General features: G+C 34.6%; 2 protein-coding genes across 3 annotated transcripts; one reads left to right on the top strand and one right to left on the bottom strand.

The window, feature by feature from the left end:
- Positions 1-111: 111 nt before the first annotated feature.
- LOC146952778 (MUS308 and mammalian DNA polymerase-like protein) lies at positions 112-15,209 on the bottom strand. Of its 2 annotated transcripts, XM_085705506.1 has the most exons (26): positions 14,966-15,209; positions 14,396-14,778; positions 13,708-13,918; positions 12,794-13,603; positions 12,505-12,569; positions 11,992-12,097; positions 11,653-11,853; positions 11,292-11,492; positions 10,174-10,335; positions 9,859-10,098; positions 9,490-9,702; positions 8,833-9,183; positions 8,490-8,642; positions 7,935-8,141; positions 7,310-7,528; positions 7,068-7,185; positions 5,566-6,725; positions 5,245-5,442; positions 3,541-3,800; positions 2,215-2,404; positions 2,014-2,118; positions 1,369-1,721; positions 1,152-1,260; positions 912-1,052; positions 735-831; positions 112-602 (listed from the first exon to the last, which is right to left on the bottom strand). In XM_085705506.1, the coding sequence occupies exons 1-26, from the start codon at positions 14,999-15,001 to the stop codon at positions 502-504; spliced, it is 6,390 nt and encodes a 2,129-aa protein (XP_085561632.1). In that variant the 5' UTR covers positions 15,002-15,209; the 3' UTR covers positions 112-501. The 2 variants fall into 2 exon arrangements, with proteins under 2 accessions (XP_085561632.1, XP_085561625.1); XM_085705499.1 differs by having other exon boundaries at positions 112-831.
- A 3,111-nt stretch (positions 15,210-18,320) lies between these two features.
- LOC146952777 (protein ANTI-SILENCING 1-like) lies at positions 18,321-20,672 on the top strand. Its single transcript, XM_085705413.1, has 4 exons — positions 18,321-18,462; positions 18,556-18,914; positions 20,126-20,294; positions 20,403-20,672. The coding sequence occupies exons 1-4, from the start codon at positions 18,441-18,443 to the stop codon at positions 20,429-20,431; spliced, it is 579 nt and encodes a 192-aa protein (XP_085561539.1). The 5' UTR covers positions 18,321-18,440; the 3' UTR covers positions 20,432-20,672.
- Positions 20,673-21,259: the final 587 nt, after the last annotated feature.

Below are 21,259 nucleotides of genomic sequence, written 5' to 3'. Positions count from 1 at the left end.
CACCCAAAACAACTCAGTGATCAGGTAAAAAATATAAACCTTTTCCCCAACTTTTCCATCCACATTGGAAGCTCTCAGAAAAATTATGAAATAATAATTTGAATAAACTACTTTAAATGGAAACTTATTTCATTATATACATTATGGGAAGACGTTTTTCTTTCCAACACAGCCTTGCAACATACAAGCCAATGTTCGATCAATATATACAACTCAAGAAAATTTTGGCTTTCCTATCCTATTGATCAAAAATGATGTAAAGAAGGGTAGATGATAGCTGCAATGCATCTTGCTGTGCATTGAAACTCGTTCCATTTTATACTTAACAAGAACGTACCCAAGATATTATAAACTGCATGCCTCGTCATAGTTGAATCTTCTGGGACACTCGACATTTCCACTGCCTTCCAAGTTTCAAATCTCTGAATCAATTATGGTGAATGCACCACCCATCAACAAATATCTTTTTACACTGTCATGAACAAAGTTGGTCTGGGTGCTTCAGGAATCAGCTATGGGAGTGTCGCCTGTGAATTTATCAGGTGCAAATGGCTCCAAAGATCCCCGTGTTCTTCCAACCTTTAATTTGACATTAAGAGGAACTGCAGACGCATGCGTGTAAACAGTGAATATGTGATTTGACCATACAGTCAGAACCTCAATTACTTTTACCAATTTATGTCTACAACCAAAAAGAAATAGCCAGAAGAATAATTTGTTTAAGGAATACAAACCAAGAAGTGAGACTGCATTCTCCATGCTGGTCTGCAACAGTAGTGCAGCTTCTCTCACCACAGAGGGATCAACTTCCAGCACTAATTCATCGTGTACCTAGTTAATATTTACTGAAATTATTAAAACAAGGAAACAAACAAAAAATAATTAGAGAATACAAATCTACTAAAACTAACCTGTAACAAAATCCGGCAACGATCTCTAAGCATGTCGAACTTGGCTGTGACTGAAGAACTCAAATCCAGGTTATCAACTCCAGTAAAAATTTCAGAGTAAATTTTAATCATTGCAATTTTAATTATGTCGGCAGCAGATCCCTGGGAGGTAGAGGGAAGGAAAATAATATTAAATTGAATACTGACAGCTTGGAGGGAAACATATCCTGATTTGGAAGAGAATGAAAAAGGGTATTACACCTGACAAATGGAATTGACAGCTTGCCTCTGAGCTTTTGATTTTTCTGTACTACTGCCAAATTTTATTTTTGACAAAAATCGTTTCCTTCCCTTGAGAGTCTCTACATATCTGGATCATGAATATATATACACATAATCAAGTCACACAGCTCACAAGTAATTCAAGTTTAACAAGAATGCATATACAAAGTGTAAAAATGGCACAAGGTCTCCTCACCCTTTACTCCTACAAAATGCAACAGCTTCATGAAGCCAAGATGCAACACCAGGAAAAGTACTTTTGAAGTTACTAATCCTTTCCGAAGCTTCATCGGAAGTGCAATCCATTTGTTCTGCAAGACTATTTGGACCCATACCGTAAAGAATTCCGTACACCATCTTTTTGGTCTGCTCTCTCTGCCGAGAACCCACAGAAACCTCAGGACATCCAATCCATCTTGCTGCTATCATTGTGAAGACATCTCCATCAGGCTTACAAAGAAGTTCAATAAGTGTAGAATCTTTAGAGAAATGTGCCATCAACCTCAATTCTATCTGAGAATAATCTGCTGTTAACAGTAACCAATTATCCTGCAGTCAAAAGAGATAAATAAGAATAGACCACAAGTAACCAAATATAATGCATAAGACAAAAAAAAAAAAAAAAAAAAAAAAAAACGTAAGTGATGAGAGTGAGGGTGTATGGGGGGCGTGTGTGACTGTATGGGGCGCATGTGTGTTGGTTTTTTTATGATACAAAAACTAAGCACTGACGCATGTCTCTACTAATATGTAACATAAATCAGAATTAAATAAGGAAATAAATCATGATTAATAGCAACCAACAAGTAATTGAAAAACCAGAGTTAAAGGACTATGTCACCTGAGTAGGAACAAAGTAGTCACGGGCACTGACTCTGCAGCTCTCATCAGCATCGCCTTCATTTTTGTCACCATTCATCTTGAAGTCAACTGCATGCTCAACACACTGCATTACCCAACAAGGTAGTACACGACATTAAATATAGCAGTAAGCTGAAAGAAGAAATAAACAAAATAAAACATGTGATAAGAGAACCCAAACCTGAAGATTAGGTTCCTCCATTGAAAGTCGTCCAGTTGCTGTGGAAGTCTGGAGCCAATGACCATGCAATGTGTACTTCTGTGTGCTTACAGATAGCCTAGCCAGAGAACAAATTGATCCTAGTGTAGAGTTCAAGAGCTTTGCCAATGTTCGGTGCTCTTTGATGATTGGAACAATAGGATGTTCATTCCTGAAATAATAATCAAATATTAAAAAAACTGTCTTCAATCAAACAAGTGTTTTCTGAGGTGCATAGAGAACATAAGGGTAAGTGATTTAAAAGAAGCTTGGTTTTCCCTCCACACATCCTTTTGCAAAGATGAAAATTCATAGACAAGGACGACCTTTGCTCAAAATATAAAACTTGATGAACAAACATTTACTTTGCAAATCTAGAGATTGTAACTGTTGTTTACTCTTCTACTTATTTACTAAAAGAAGCTTAAATTACTTTCTCATTTCCTCTTATTTTGAAGCCTACACCTCCCTCCCTTAAAAGACAAATATATATTACACCCTCCGTCTCATTTTATGTGTCCCATTTGAGTTGTGCACAATTCTTAAGAAAATGATTAGTTGTGTTGATTTTAATGATAAAATGTGTTTCATTTAATGAAATATCCTTATTAATAGTAGTTAGTGGAGCAATTAGGTTAATTGAGATACAATAAATAAGGATACTTTATTGGAATAAGTAAATAAATAATGTCTTGGTATTTTAAAGGAACATAATTTGAGACAGATAAAATATTGCAAAAGGGACACTTATAACGAGACAGAGGGAGTGCACATTAGTCCATTTAACATGATATATAATTGTATTGATAGTTTTTCTCCATTTATGATTCTTAGCTATATAGTTTTGAACCCTACTCTCAACTGAGACACTAGAAGATGAAATATATATGTTGGATGAAGTTGCAAAACCGACAAAATGAGTTTCAAAATCTTAGATTTTATATTGGGCCTAACTCATCCTTACAAAAATGGGCCTTTACTTAATCTTCTATAAATCTAAAATCAATAATAAAGTGCCCACAAATAATTGTTGGTGACATTAAAAGTTCAGAGAATATAAAAACTTCACGAAGCTTGATCATAGTCATTCAATAATGTTAAAAGACCTATTTTAAAACAGAATACAACGTAATATCACAAATAGTAAGTGCAGGTTTTATGATAAGATTGGAGAATGGTGTAATTTACTCTTTTCTAAAATGCATATACTAAAGAAACAGTAAAGCATAAAAAATCATTATGATTTATGAGTTTCTCTTTAATACGGATCAAAGAGAAACGAAAGGGTAAAGAAAACTTCCTCAATACCTCAGTGCATCCAAACAGTGTTTGCCGGTACTTGGATGGTTTTTTCCCTTATTTTTCCCATCGGGTATGGGCAGCTTCAAGTGTTCAAACAGCACCTTTGCAATATCTGCTGGCATACTCAATGAAAACGTCATTCCAGCCAGTTTGTAAGCTTCCTTTTCAAGTTGCTTCAGCCTTTTCACCAACAATTTTCGAGCCTGGATACATCCCTCCAAATCAACACCAATTCCCCAAAGCTCCATGTCAGCAAGAACATTCACCTGACAAAATGTGTTAAAGTATCATCAAATACTTCAAGAATATAACCTGTTAGATCCCACACTGTCCAGGTATAAAGGCAAGGTACACCTTACAATATATAACCATTTGAACTAGCTTTAGGGGTTTAATTAGGCCCAATCTATTCTCAGTTGTAACATAACCATTTAAACTGATTGAACATAAAATCATAATAGCAAACGAGAAATTGACTTGGAATAGCTAATGATGTTCTCTGTCTTATCAGTTATCAGTATCACTTCTCTTATTTTCTATTAAGCTAGGGGTGACAGTGTGACGAGGACATAGTAAAGAACAAAAAAGAAAATAAACGGACAGCAAAAGATATGCAGAGACAAAAAAGTTTCTCAAAATATAATATTGGATAAAATGCTTGCATCATGCCCACCGAACTTCAAACAAATCCTTAACTGTTTTGAACTATAAATAAATGTCTTAAATTAAATAAAATGTTTGTTACATATAAAAGCCAATTTCACCCTTTTAGTTATATAGTATTCTTGTTTAATGACATATTTGTTTAATTTGACTGTTTACTGAAGTTTTCATGCAATATTAACATGAAATATAGATTAATTATTGAATTGTATATATTTTCATTTATTTGAAAAAACACTCTACACATTACGTGATTTATTGTCCTTCTCTTAACAATGCCCTAAAATTATAATGGAATAAAAAGGCATCGATGTATTCATAATAATTCTAATCTTTATGATAATTTTATTAATTACATTAAATATATTCTTTTGGACTTTCCTATATAATTTTAAATTTTATTTAGCTTATACTTCGGGTCACCTCAGTCTCATCCAACTTAAACTCTGGCTTAAGTAGACCCATACAATTACATCATTTGATTTTTCAAATCTACTGTCGGGTTTAGATCTAAAAAATTAACACAATAAAAGTTTAGGGGTGAGCGAAGGACAAACATAACTCATCTAACCTACCCCTTAAACACCCCTAGTTTTAAATCGAATACACTCCCTCAAACAACTTTTGGCTCCAGGTGTAACAAGTGTATAAAACCCACCTATATATTGTAGAAAGTTAACTTTTGATTAGTAGAACAGGAGTAACAAAAATCAAACTAAAGTTTACGCAGTTTGATGAAAGCTGTATATGGTTTTAACATATAATATTGCACTTGTTTCAGCCATTAGAAACCTTTAATATAAAATTCACACAAAAAGACCAAGTTGCGTCCAATGAATGTTTAAGATGTCTCCCGCACATAGGTCCTTAGTGAATAAAAAAATTGTTCAATACTGCTTTTTTTTTCTTTATGATAAATGTTTGATGTTAGAATATATAATTTATTTCGACATGTAATGACTGGTATAAAGGTGCAATAAGATTTAAAATAACATCAGGCATGACATCACTTTTCTTTAAGTGTACTAAAGTTTCATAGCTTCTTACCAATGGGATTTCTATTTCCATAAGCACTTCTACAAGTTTCTCAGAAACAAGCAATTTCCAAAGAACAGAACATAATGCTCGTGTTTGAGCAACTCGACGGCAGCAACCATTATGAGCAGCTTTTCGCATCTGATTCCTCCACCGGCCACACTGATTAGCTGCTGCTGCATCCTCAGGGGATAACCTTTTCTTTACCTCCTAAATTACCAAATGTGATTGTTAATATTAGTACACTCAACTATCAAATCATCACAAATTGACACTAAAGTTGTGCATGTGTGTACACCTATGTGTGCAGTACAATACAACTATTTATGTTACCTTATCTAGGTTTGGACTAGAGCTACTCTCTTCATCAGGCCAAAGAATCCAAGCCACAATGCACATATCAATTGCATCTTTAACATGGATTGGGGGCAATAATATGTAGGAATTGTCTACAACTTCAAGGTGCATATTTTTATCAATTGTGTCCAACGAACCAAACCTCTGAACGGAAACTGATGGTTTTTTTAGCACCTGAATCTGAACCTTCAAATTCCAGGTGAACTTTCTCACTTCCTTTTTCTCTATTATTTTGCTAATCCTGCTCCATCTGTGCATGGCATTCATCAAATCTTGCTTAGAATTAGATGATGAAACTTTCTGCTTAGAACTGCATGCAGTCAAAGAAAAACCGTCGTCTTTTCTATTTCCAGACAACAGAATATCCCTGGGAAGATTAATGTAGTACATGGGAGAGTTTTCCCAACAGATGGCAATCCCATGTACTTCAAAAGGGGCAGCAGAGTGCAATTCCAATCGTTTGATGTAATGAATGTCAAAGTAGAACTCTGCTACTGTATCCCATAAATCCAAAAATGAATCAAGCCCGCCAGGACTACTGACTGCATTAATGGGACCTTTTCGGCTGGAGTTAATCATGTTACCACTAGCCAAATTCCCCCTATGATCTTGTTCCCCTGTACCTTGAGCATGGCATCCATTATGCATAATGGACTTATCGTTTTGTTTCTGTAAATGAACAGAGAGGGTGGTAACATCAGGAATTTTGGCAGGACCAGAAGTCATACTGAGCTCATTTATTGTAGGTACTACAACTGGAACAGTAGACAAACTATGTGGCATCACGCTGTCTGATTTTCCTTCTACAGAAACTAGAGCAACATTGTCGGATGATTTAATCAAGTCCTTTTCTTTTTCTAAAGCAGGTACATTAGAGTTGTCAATGTGATTTGCATCAATAAAGCTATGACTAGTGTCAGCTGTGTCACTTCCGGAGGAACTTCCAACTTCTTTCCTGATAGAATTGCATACAGCAGTGGATATGGGTGGAGCGAATTGTGGGACATCGTATCCGAGTGACTTAAAGGCTGAGAAAGCAGCAATCCTTGCTTCTTCAGCTTTATCCAGAACAATCTTGCGAGCACCATTCTTTATCTTCTTTGCTACACCGAATTGTAAGCTCCTTTGTGCAGAACCTTCCAAAGAAGTGAAATCAACTTTCAATTATAAACAATAAAATTTACAGCAACTTCACGGGCTTCAAATTAAAAGATTGGCACGAATTTAGTTGATGAAATAACGAGTTAAAGACAAAAACGAAGAATGCACGTGGACAAACTAGAAGTATAATGACATTTCACCTAAAAGCGTCCTCAAGAAAACAGTGTCAAAAAATGTAACATAAAGAATATGCTGATCCAATATTTTAGCTCCACATTTAACATATATAGTTTCAAGGAGTAAAACAGGGATATAATTTCAACCGTTTTTGCTAAATAAAATTGTTAGACTGATTACCGACAATTTTCGCACATTACCTTCTGTGCCCCATGATGAAGATTCAAAAAGTGCTTTTACTAGTTCAGGAATGGATGCTTCAGCAATTGCAAGAGGTGTGCGTAAACCTGCTTTATAGAGTGCTCTTGCTCGAGAGCCCTGCAAATTGAATGGAAGAAACAGGGGAACAAAGTGAGTACTTCAACACCAACAACAACAAAACAACAACAAAACACAAGTTATTTGAAGAATGTAAAACTGACATGGAACTTCGGCTACTTACTTTAACATAGGGAATGGTGGTAAGCTCAACAACTTCTGCTCTAACTCCAAATGATACACGATTTTGAAACTTAGCGACTAAGCCTTCAAAATCATGCCACCCCAGCCTTTCACAGAACACAGCAACCATAGATGCAAACCGACCAGCATTTTCTTGCAAACCTTGAACCATTCCTCTGGCAACTTTAAATGCTTCACAAACATCACCCACAGGAGTTTCCTTCATCAAATCACATTTATTCATAAAATGATATTAGCTCTAATGAAAATTTAAAGAAAAAATGGAAAATAGAAAAGACAGATAAAGAACACAAAAGCATAATTAACTAATAAACGCTTTCTGAAATTTTCAGCAGTTAGACAAGCAAAGAGATTGGAAAGCTGTGTTAATGCTATTTCCTTGTTTGTGGCCGTTGTCCTGTGACTTTTAACAAAGAAGAATTTTGTATCATCTTCTGTTTTTTTTCTCATTCCTTGTTTATGGTTGTCGTCTTATGACTTTTAACCAACAAGTATTTCATATCACCCTTCTATTTTTTCCTATTAATATTCTTTTAATAAAAATATTATTCATTGACAAAAACTTGCAGGAGAGATATTTGCGTCCATATACTAGAGAAAAGCACCTGCACTAAAAGCGATAAAATGAGAGCAACATAAAATCTTTTACAGACACGAAGTGTTTGATCATCCGAGTTTACTATTCCACTGGATATCCCATGTTGATTTTGTCGTTTATTGTTCGACCATCTTGACTTGTTTGAACCCATTGGTACACCATGTGCCATACGCATCAAAAACGGTTCTGTAACACCTACTCGATTTCCAACTGACTGCAAACATAATACAATTACAGTTAAGAGTATTTACAAATGTGTCAAGATTATATGACTATTTCAAATCTACAGACATAAAAGACTCAACAATGGATATCTATAGAGGTGGTATGACAATTCAATTGTACGCTTTTTATGTACCTGTGAATCTTATAACAAGAATGACACCGATGCATACATCTTTCTACAGAAAAACTTGGTTTCTTATAAATTTATTTCTTCCAAAATAATATTGGTATATCATGTACGCAACATAAAATAGGTGAAAGTAAACATGCGGTGAACTCTAAGAAGGTTTAATAACATTGTTGGCTGAAAAACAAGAACGGGGAAATTTATTTTAACCTGATCAAGAGGAGACAATTTCACAAAACGCTCATAATACGATTCCCAATCGGGCTCAACATCAACATTAATTGGTGTCACCAAGTAAACCAAATGCAAGTCAGATGCAAGGACAAATCCTTCCCTTGCTCTTGAAAGATCAGCTAACACAATCTACAAAATCAATCATAGTGGGGATTAATGTCAATCACAACAGGATTATACTACCTAATGTTTAGTATAATTCAAATCATTCATGGGACAATCAAAACCAATACTGCAGAAAATGCTTGTACGGAAATAAAACCAAAGCTGACTAAAAAGAATAATTGCCATGAATAAAAGTATAGACAGAAACATTTACAAGTGATTCTTCCGGACAGAGAGAACTGCCAAAAGATGCACGTCCAAGAGGTGTGGTGCTGTAGAGTTTAGTGTCTTCATTCCATTCAAGAAATTTTCTTTGGCATAACCATTTTAGAGATTCTTGAGCAGATTTTACCACATCCAGAAATGGTTTTGTGGAGTTCAAAAGAGTACATCTTACATACCGATGAATGTCATTGGCCGTTTGAACTATTCCTCCAGCAACCACTTCTAAGATTGCATGAGTCATCCCATTTAAATCTTCTGATAAACAGGAATGTAACGGTGGACAACTTTCATTCAGAAGTCCCATAACTTTTTTTAACTCTTGTGGTTTGCAGATGAGTACCTATGCAAGTCAACAAAACATTTGACTCACCTAATTAATTAAAATGAAAGACTGCAGTCAAAGCCACGTAGACATGCCCAAATAAATCATGATATCAATGTAAAATGAAAGAGAAAGAAAAACAAAACATATGATAAGTACAACTAAGGGTCAATGAAAAAAACAAAAAGGATATAAATAAAAATGGTAGTAAATAAATAGTATACAAAAGCATAGAAACTCTCAACAATCAATCAGCACAACAACCTAGAAAAACCACACATAGACTGCTGTATAATAGTTGAGATATAACAGAAAAAGTCATACACTTTCTCCTTTTGTATCAATTCCAGTTCGACCAGCACGACCCGCCATCTGCATGTACCTCGTCCCATCAATAAAATCACAACCAATTCTAGGTTGGCGGAAAATTACCCTCCTAGCTGGTAGATTAACTCCAGCTGCTAAGGTGGATGTGGCAGTTAAGACACGTAAAAGGCCTTTTCGATAACAAGTTTCAACAATCTCTCGTTCCTCAACCTATTAGAATTTAGAAGAGTGAAAAAAAGGGCTAACCATAAAGGTAGGAAAAATAAACCCAGCATTTTCATTGAGATCAAATATGAACTTCTACTCCAAAATATAAGTCTAGTAACAATGTTGGTGGAAACCATAATACCAAAAGAATGGAATTACCGTAAGGCCAGCATGGTGAAATGCAACACCAGCTGGAAAAGTTTCTTCAAGTACGGGGTCCAACCCAGCAGGGCACTTTCTCAGGGAGTTAATAGCAGAAGTAATATCAGCAAACTCACAATTATTCTCATTAATATCAACAGTAAAGCTTTTAAGGAACTTCGCAACATGTCTTGCAGTTGATTCACAACCCTTACGGCTAGAGCAAAATATTAACACTGATTGTCCCTCTTGAACAACCTGAAAAAATATCAATTGTTCGTCTTGAAAAATTACAAAGTGTAGAAAATGTGACTAAGACTTTAAATTACCTACCTCGTTACATAGTTCAACAACGTGGTCTGGATCCTTGCCACCAAGGTCAGCTCCTTTTGGGATTGTCCTAGAAAGTTCCATACTCTTGTTATAAATGGAATTGCCAACTTTAATATATTCTTCTAAAGGAACTGGTCGGAACTCTGTCTGGTATAGTGCTGCCTTGATACAATTTGGGACAGATAGATTTATCAGAACTTGAAGAGAGAAAATAGACTAAAGTTAATTATTTATTTGCAAAGACACGCTTTAAAAATTTGAGGATGCTAGCAACGTACTCTTCTATTCATTGAAATTCAAATCGATTAGATCATGCAAACACCACAAATTTGGTGGAACCAAATTAAATTTCAGCCAAAAAAAGTGTGTTCAGAAGAGTGTGTTGTTAGCATAATTCTAATTATTTATAGACTAATGTCCATAAATTCTATTATTTATATCAATTGCTGTAAGTGACAAAAAATATGAAAAACAGTTGCACAAATAAAGAGGAAATAAATCTATGTATATACAATAAAAGGCCATAACAATAAACCTTCCTATAAAACAACATAAAATGATCATCAGAAAAACCAGTTTTAAACGTGGTGTTGACAAATGTACTAAAAATAAAGTCATCCATTTGAAATATAAAATGATCAGAGATAGCAAGTTATTGCATAAGACATCAGACTTTAAAAGAAGAGCATGCATCAAAAATCATTATGCACCAAGATACACACATCATATTCTTATTGAGTAGCCTGATGCATAATTGATATTCTTATATTCCTCTGTGAAAGATCTTCCCGTATAGAACATTCGTCCACTATTTGTCAAATATCATTAGGCAATTCTGAACAGCTAATCACTAATCATAATCCATTTGATCAGAGTACATCATCTACACATGCAAATACATTGTGTCATCTAGATATACTCATCCAATTATTAAGTCAAAAGACTGAACGAACTCTTAAGAATATCATCCTCCAATTTTCTTTTCTTTTTGAATGGCTACCATCATCCACTGTATTAATGATAATACTCTTGGTGTTTTTAACATTGAATCATATTTCAAAAAACTGTTAAATAATATTGTTAACTGTGAACTAAGGGATACTTGCAATTATTCTTACTTGAAGCCAGTCAGCAACTGCTGCCACGTTAGGCATTGTCGCACTCATTCCAACAATTTGGAGACCTTGAGCAGGATCATTCTTATCACTGCTTCCACCAGAACTCTCTCCGTCACTAGATTTTGAAATGCCCTCCCCTGCTGCATAGCGAAGCTTTGTCAACATAAGCTCTAGAAGATAACCTCTTTTTGGATCACCAACCTGTTAATAGATGTAGAGATGAATAGGCCATGAGAACCTTTAAGCGTAGCTTCTCTGTTTCTCTTTCATCTTTGATAATAGCCAAATACAAAAATGCTGGAAAAACTAGCATGTAGTCAATTTCATGACAAACAACTAGAAAAGTAAGGGCTGATGATACCATGTGCAGTTCATCTATCACAATGATTCCCATTTCTGAGAGACGGCCCTCTTCCAATAATCTATTGATTAGTGAATTTGCCTTCTCTATTGTGCATACAGCTACAGAAGTATCTTTAGGAAGGGATCCACCACCTTGGTTCCCATAATAACTGCGAACGTGTTTACCAAGTGGCTCAAGAAGCTTTTCAAGATGTTCTGCCTGGACAAATCAAAATAACTATATAAAAATTAAATAAATTGAAGTTTTTTCAAATATTTTTAACTGGATCCACGAACAATTCCCACAACAAAAAAAAAAAAAAAAAAAATTAACAGAAAAGAGGACAAAGGATAAGACCTTTTCTGTACAAATGGATACATATGGAAGAACAAGTATTGCCATTTTCCCAGTTGTTATCACCCTCCGCAACATTAAAATCTCAGCAACAAAACTCTTTCCAGCACTGCAGCAAAAGAAAAGCATTTAATATACGCGTTCCTCAAATAAAAGATAAATAAAGATAGCAATAGAAGGACAGATAAAAAGAGAACAGAGTAAAGTAAATAAAATGACGAAGGTAAAAAAATGGCAGGAGAATCGTATCAAGTGCCAAACACTATCATAGAAATACAGCATAACTTCAGCAATAAAAGTAATAATAATTTAAAAACATATGTAGGTTTAATAAAGAGAGTCCAGTCATAGCTCCATATACCTTAACAGAGAGGAAACCCTACACCCCTTCTCACCTTCTCATCCCCAAATTCATGTTCCACTCACCCAATTCTTTAAACAATATATGTATATCAACAAAAAAGACAGAACTATGACATACAATTTTCGGGAACTGCCAGTTAAACGAGAAAATACCTTGTAGAAGCGCAATACACAAGATTTCTTCTTTGTAGAACACCATCCACACGAAGGCAGTCAACCTAAAAAGTCAAGGGAAAATTATATATTAAAAAAAAAACACAAACATAAAATCAAATAGAGGCCTAAATCACCTCAACTTCTGAAAAAAGAAAGGTAAATTGGTTGAAAAAAATAGGAATCGGGATTAAAAATTTAATTAAATCAATCACATAGATAGAAAATAATGTACAGTAATATCAATATAATGATGTAAAAAGCATCTTCGCGTAATATTTATCTGTACCTGCCAACTGTAAAGCTTTGAAATGCCTTTCTTTCTATATATGCTGCATATTTCAGGCGGAAGCCAACTATGTAGGTCTAAATGATTATCAAGTGACACATTACTTGAAGGAGTTGTGGCTTCAAAAGATGCATGTATGCCGAGTGTTGTCCTGGCCTCGTTGTTGGGTGAACTAAAATTATTAGATGTCATATTGGAATTATCCTTTCTCATTCTTTTGCCTAATTCATCAGCTAAAATCTTCTTCACTTCATACGGTTGTTCATGTGTACGACTTACCACAGAAATAGATTCATACTTCCTTCCAGACCCACAAGTAACATTGACTTGATTATCAACACGACAATTTTGAAGGATATTTTCATCCATATTATGGTCATTTGAAAAATCAAAATGCTTAACAGGAAGGCTGGATGCTTCTTTCATAGAATCTTTTGTGTGCATCTCAGCCAACCCTATGTTTTTACTTTGATCCAATATCTTCCTTGCCTTGCCATCATAATTTTGTAAATTACATGAGCCCTTCATCTCAACTTGGTCTCCCACCACACTGCTTTCTTCTATAACCTTAGAAGCATCATTACCCGTGGGAACAACCAAACCATCAGCTAGTTGAATTGCTTCGTCCCAAAAGGCCTCTCCAGGCGAAAACATTGAGCTTCCACGTGTTGACTTTGGAGTCCCCCTAATACATGCTTTAACGATCAAAGATCCCGGTGTTTGGCATTCAGCCATATTCATAGATGTAGGAGTACTATTACATTTTCTAAAACCCGTGTCAAAGGCATTAGTAGCACCACCATCAGAAACCTGCCATTCAAAAGGCAAAGCATTAAAACATCAAAACATATATAAAATAATTTGAAGTAAGAATTTATTGCAAAATCTTAACTAGTAATAAAACTGGTTTAAACCTTTGCAGAGCAGACTGGAATACTTTCCAAAGTATTGCCAACAACACCAGACTTCATGTCTACAGTGATCTTCTCGCTCGAAATGTTTTCACGACCAAAATGCGGCACACTAGTGTCATCACACTTCTGCGGTATACTACTACTTTCCTCTACTAATGTCAAAGAATCATACTTCTTGTGGCCTTTCACTCTCGTCTCTTGTGGCAGTTCACTGAATATGGCATAGTTTATCAGTTCAACAACAACAACAACAACAACAATAATAATAATAAAAGAATGATGAAATAAACTAACAATACAATCCAGATTGCATATTTCCACTAGAAACAAATGGCTCTACAACACTACAACAACCAAGCCTTATCCCGTTAAGTGGGGTCGGCTACATGAATCAAATACGCCATAATGTTCTATCATAAACCATATGTTGATCCGACTCATAAATCTCTAGATCTATCTCAATAGTTTCTCTAATAGTTTTCCTAGGTCTTCCTCTGCCTCCAGTGATCTGACTATATTCCATCTAATCTACTCTCCTTACTACAGAATATATATGTCTTCTCTCTGCATACCTAAACCACCTAAGCCTATTTTCTACCATCTTTTCTACTATAGGTGCTACTCGAACACTAATATCACAAATAGATAAAAGTAACAATCTAAATTATATTCAAACGAAGCAAAGTACCCGCAATAGAGAGAAAAAAGCTCAGCTTTAAACTGTTTAAGCTCTGATTTTTCACCAGCATCTCCAAAATCATTTAAAGTGTTTTCCTTCACAGAATCATCAACCATGGTCACTTCATTTTCAATCCCCGCCCTCATAGCATCCAAATGCCGAACTTCTTGAGCTAATGAAACAGGCTGCTTATCAAGAGAATTACCAATGTCTAATCCCAATTTCCTCCTAACCAAATCCGGCCTCACCGGATCCTCCTGCGACGGAACCAAGTAACCTTCCAATGATCCTTTCGCACTTGGAGATCCATCGGCCACAATCCTAGCACCTTTCTCAATTCTCCCCGCCTTTGGAGCCGGCGAAACCGCTTTTCTTTTCTTCGTAGTATAAAACTGTTACACACAACAAAATCAACAATGCAGGTGAAAAAATCAAAAATTTGAAACAAAAAATTCAAATATTGAATTGTAAAACTGAAATTAAACAGCGACATTGAAGAATTGAATACTTCAAGAATCGTTACCCTAGAATGCGAAATTCTAGGGTTTGGGGGAAGTGGAAATGGGGAAAGAGAAGGACCTGATTGAGGCGATTACGAGGGGAAGGAGAGGACATGGTGGAAGAGATTGGTGATGCGGAGGAGGTAGGAAGTGGAGAAGGAATGTTCGTGGTGGTGGATTGTTATAGGTGAGAAGCCATGAATGAACGTTGAAGAATCGTTTGAAGATTTTCGAGTTCAAAGCGCGAATTTGAAAAAGAGGATGAAGCGGTTTAGTGTTCAAGTTGAAAACTTGAAATTGAAATTGAAATTTTTGGGAGAATTGTGTATTTTTTTTTACCAATTTATTATTTATTTTTTATAAGAGTTTATTATATATTTTTTAAAGGAAAATTTTATTATATTTATTGCGTGGAAAATAATACTATTAGATTAAAATATGCATGTCAATATGTCATGACATCTATGAAAAACTAAAGGGCTACACATGTTTTTTGTTTCTATAAATTAATTAACTTTTTATTTTGGTCTTTGTAAAATATTTCTTCGACGTCTTTATAAAATTTTCAATCATTGTTTTTTGTCCCTATTTTTAAATCAACTCATGTATAGCAATTGTATTTTTAATCCCTCCCAAAATATTAGAATTTTTTAACAAAACATTAATTAAATATGAATTTTTAATCGCCAAAAATATAAAAATTCATATGTAATTCATGTTTTGTTAAAGTCGCGATTCATCTCGAGATCACGAACGTACTCCAAATAAGTCACATCTACTTAAGTGAGGCTATTGTTAGTGAAGAGAGTAATGTCCACCGAGTGCAATAGGTGTAATTGTATCGTGTATTGTTGTTTAAGATCATTTTCCATCGCGTCACCAACGTGCTCATCTAGTTGTTTGGTCTACATATGATTCGTGAACTCGCACATTGGGTAGCTAAATCATGCATGAGCCCTTTCGTGCCATCCACTTCCCGGTTATCTTCTTCCAAGTCAACGCCTATCAACTCCACCATCATCTCGGCCCCATCCTATCTAGTTAGTTTCTCATAGTGGTTCAGTAAATATCCTTCGATGCACAAATGTAGCAGACGTGACACATCATTGAGTGTCAATGTCAACTCCTTGATCGGGAGATGGAAGCCGAGTGTTTCTTCAAATTCTATAATTCAAAGCATGTTTTCTGTTTCAGATTATAAAATTTGATAGTGGTAAAATGAAAATGTTATAGGGCTTGTCGGAATGATGAAGTGTGGCATAAGAAAATATGATCATTAATAACCTTGATGAAATTAGTTGGTTTGAAGTATATAGTTCAAAAAGGTTTTGGGGTACAGTATTTTGAATTATATAATCTGAACGCGTTAATAACGCAAAAAAAAGAAAAATTTGTCTATAAGTCGCAGCGATTTTAACAACATACATCAATAGATATGTTGATAACATAATATAACAACACAAAATGACAACAACATGATTAAACACAAACAAGATCACATATAAGCCAAACTAAGTTATTTATCGGGTATATTCGTGCATGTCCTGATTTCTTTGCAGGTCATGGGCCGGATCAAACTTTTCTCGAATATCACGAATAGATCTCACCAAGAAAGCATCTAACTCGACTGGTCTCTTTGAACTATACTAATCAAATATAGAGAACTTGGTTCTTACGTCGTCGTTGTCGTTCTCGAGCTTCGTCTGGGTGAACTAAACGCGTCCATCTGAGTTGATCGACGAACGATGATACTAAACACTGTTCACTCTTCTTGGGTCTATGTAGTTGAGACGACCATTAATTTGGTTCAGCAGATCATTTAAGCCATACAATGCAACATCAAAATGAACCCTAAGCGATTTCCTCTGCTGTAGTACATTGTTGCTAACTTGGTGTGAATATCTGCTCGATAAGTGGCAATGGTTTTGTGGTGTGGATTACAAATGGACTAAACACACCAATTTATAAAAGGTGTTGTGTGTTGTGGACCACATAAATTATCTGTGCAACCAATGACAAGTCCATAAATGTTGACTTGCGGAGGCAAGATTTTATATGATAAATATTTATAGAAAATTTTTAGCAATGCAAAAGTGATAGAATAATAATAGAAAATTTTTAGCAATGCAAAAGTGATAGAATAATATTATCATTATCATTGAGCAAAATACTTTAGATTATAAACGCTATCCTATTATATATTAGAGAAAATTAAGACTCGTTGACATTTACAAATTAAAATTGTTCTTTACTTGTCTTTATATTTAAAAAGTATTGTAGAAATTATTCAAAATTTAATTTCAAATGCATTTACACATTTGATTTTATAAAATTCACGAGCGAAACTCTTTTTTTATGGTATAAATTTGTATCGAGGGCAATCTATTAATTTAAGAGGGAGCAATCATTAAAATATCCAAGACTTAACAAATATAGCCGGAACATTAGTGGGGGCAGTTGCCCCCAATTTACTTAACCTGAATCTGTGGCTAGGTGCAACATGGACCACCTAAAAATCATGTGTTTGATCGGTTCAAAATACATTGCCGAAACGTGCCGAAGCCTCCCCTACACAAGTTTTTCAATAATATGGGGACGTTTCATATTATATAATTTGAAGTGATATATAAACAATTTTTGGATTATATAATTAAAAAATGTTCAAACTATGAATAATGGCATAACTTGCAAGATTTGGACGATTGGTCGTGTTTAATGTTTTTTTTGTCGATTTGGTCATTTTACATGTTCACTTTTACTCTAGTTACATGTTGTGATTATAAATAATCTTGCATTATTCTCTATTGTCATTACAAATTTCACATTTTTTCCTTCTTCCACTTTGTTCATTCATACTATCCCAAAAATTGCTTTGTAGTATTTGTGGGTGTAGTATTATGATCAACATAGAAATTCGTATCAATTTTAGGGGTTAGTATGATTGATCAAAGTGTGTTGTCCAACATCAACCCTATTTCATATCAGTTTGAATATGAGATTGTTAACACCTTATTTCATTTTAGTCTTGTACTACAAATATAGCTTTAATTCTCTGTGATATTTATATCATAACATTTATCATGTCAGAATTTTATTCGATGATAATTTTAATGTAAATAAATTACGAAATCTCATTGAATCAATACAAACGTGTTATATTATCAATTTTAAATTATGTTATTTTAAATTCTAACGTCGCATTTAAATTTTCTCGTCCTTATAAATCAAATCTACATATTATTATGTTATGAGATATTTCAAATTATATAATTTAAAATAGTACAAAATGCTTCAATTTCATAATTTAAACAAAGTTATTTTTTTTTGACATAATAATTTTAACAAAGTTAAAATTGAGATTGGAGGTGGAAAAAGTTTTTTTTTTTTAAAAAAAAAAAAAAATTAACTTTGGGCTTCACATTTTGTTGTCATTCGTTTATCTTGCTGAAAGGTTACTGTTCCTCCACTGAATATAAATTCTCAGACCATCACAACGCATGCCGTGAACTTCACCGGTAGCTGCTATCATTCTTCTCCGACCACCATCTACAACCATGCCAGTCTCAACCATCTCAGGTAAATGCAAACACTGTTAACATCATACTATACTATGCCAATGATTTTGATATAGCTCTCAAATTCTAACATCTGACTCATCTTCATCCACAGTGAAATCAGACTCTCCTCCTGCTCCCTCACCAGAATCAGAAACCCTAGAATTCAAATGGGGCCAAAAGCGAGGAAAAGGCGGTAAAAAACGCGACATACAGTTCTACCAATCATTCACCTTACGTGGTGTTGATTACTCGCTTTTTGATAATGTTTATGTTAAGAATGATTTTGCTGAACCTCGTATTGGAAAAATCATCAAGATTTGGGAAACTCCTACTCTTGAAAGGAAGATTAAGGTTCAATGGTTCTTTCGTCCCAGTGAGGTTTCGAAGTGTTTGACTTGGATTAAGATTTATTTTAATGAATTGTTCTTTGCTTGTGGTGATGGTGATGGACTTGCTACTATTCATCCTCTGGTAATTCACCCTTTTATTCTATTTTTTGTGTAATTTTTGCGTGTATCAATTCTCTCTGAGAAGTTGAGTGTCATCGAGTAAGTTTTAGATCAATGCAATTTTCAGCCTGTTTGGATTGACTTATTTTTGAGCTTATGAAAAAAATAACTTATTCAAATAAATAAGCTTTTATGTAAATTGATTAATTCATGAGTAATTGTTAGATCAATGCAATTTAGAGCCCTTTTTTGAGCTTGGGAAAAATAGCTTAAAAAATTAGTCAGTCAATCCAAACGGGCCATTAGTGGAGTCTATGTGTATTTTACTAAGTTATATAGTGAGAGTGTTGGAAGGAGAATCTTAGATAGCATGTTGATAGCATTCATCTGTATGGTAAATAAAATTCATGTGGTCCTACCATTTTGAAATGAGTGCCACTAGATACGTATTAGATACACACGGTTTAGTGGAATTTAATCGAATCTATGTGAGTTTTACTCGATTATATCATGAGTGTTAGAAAGAGATTGATAGAGAGTGTATTGCCACCGTTCATGTTGACCCACTACTTTGAAATGATTGTCACTACACAAGGAACTATATCACTGTTATTAAGTGGAATTTAGTCTGAATTCATGTGAATTTTACGCAATTATAAGTGAAAGTGTTGGGAAGAGATTGTCGTGTTGCTTGTGTTCCTTCGTAGAGTAAGTAAAATTTATGTGGGCACCATCACTTTGAAATGGGTGCCACTAAGTAGGGAGTTAGATCACCTTCAGTTAGTGAAATTTATTAGAGATACTGAGATAGATTGTTAGAGACTATGTTGCTAACATTCCTTGTTGGCAGTGTAGAGTTCCTCACTTTGTAATGTTGATCTCATTAATGAGTGTGTTGCTAGCGTTCCTATGTAAGGTAGATATAATTTATCGGGGCTTCGCCACTTGAGTGACATTAGACAGGGAATTAGATCATGTCATTTAGTGGATGGAGTGTAGTCTGAATCCATGTAAATTTTAGTCAATTATATGGTGAGAGAGTTGGAAGGAGATTGTTAGAGAGCGTGTTGCTAGCACTTCTTGTTGGTCAGTTGGTAATGTGATGTCGTTAATGAGTGTGTTGCTTTTGTAACCAATTCTTCATTTTGAGCAAGTTATTCAATTTTGCTTGGCTTGGAGCAGACCATCAATTTGTAACCTAATTAACATGGCTATTTTTGTATGGCATATCAGGAATCAATTGCTGGAAAATGCAACGTTGTTTGCATTTCTAAGGACTCTAGGAATCCACAGCTATCAGATAAAGCCATTTGGAGTGCGCCCTTTGTGTTCTATCGTTACTTTGATGTTGGGCAGCGTAAAATAGTGGAGGAGGTAGAAGACAAGAGGATCGGAATTGAAGGTATGTGGGACTGATCCCAGCCAGTGTGTTTGAATATGTTAGACTAGGCTCTTCTTTTTTTTAAATTGTTGAAAATCTTATGGTGTGTTTTTTCTGAAATTGTTGCAGTTAAGAACATATTTAACAAATTGGGATAGTCAAAAGCTTGCTGCTGCTGTAAAATATTATTTATACAAGAAAGGAGTTTGGGGAAATGCCTTGAAAAGTTGTGAAGTCACTGAAGTGGATTTTTGAATATTAAAAATAGTCAGCCTGTAATTAAAAACTAGATGGCAAATATGTTGGTACATTAGTTTCAGAAAGGAGATGCAATGTTTAATTGAAATTTGGTGTTTGTGATATTTAATTTAAATATGAAATTTGGCACCTTTGAATTAATGTTCGTTTCATGGCCTGATGCGTTTTGCACCAAGTTCACTTGCTATCATCGTTATTAAGTAGAGACTGAGGAGTTTGGTAAATGGTAACTGAAAATAGCCATTTGAACCAACTCACAACTTTCTATTATGTTAGGTGTCTTAGGTTTTTCAGATTTGTTTTTCTTAACTAACATGGTCAAGCATTGTGCTGTTATTCGTCTCTCTGGATATTATATTATTTCCTTGTCCAATAAATCATGTGATATAATTGGACATAGTATCTCTGCAAATACAATATAGGAAGCTGCGTTGGTGAGAACTTATCTTTGATCATGTTTTTGCGTAAGATTTTTATAGTCATGTAATTGTAAACACATTCCTCTTCATCCAGTGATTTTGAGCTTTGGATCTGCTTCAAGCCTTCAATGACAATAATGGCACAATTATTTATGTTGTAGGTCAAGCTTTGGTTATATTTAAAATAAAAGCAAGTGAATGATAGTTATTAGCAAATAAGTTGAGGATTGTTTAGTTATGTTAGATTGATGGTATACACCGCTTCAAATGCATGATACAAGTTTTGGATTTGTTTCGAGGACAAGAAAT

This window comes from Medicago sativa, chromosome 1 (genome assembly GCF_051527215.1).
Source record: "Medicago sativa cultivar Bolivia chromosome 1, Bolivia_mono, whole genome shotgun sequence".
In the NCBI taxonomy this organism is placed as follows: Eukaryota; Viridiplantae; Streptophyta; class Magnoliopsida; order Fabales; family Fabaceae; genus Medicago; species Medicago sativa.
Note: the sequence above shows the minus strand (reverse complement) of the source record. Positions and strands in the feature narration are given on the sequence as shown.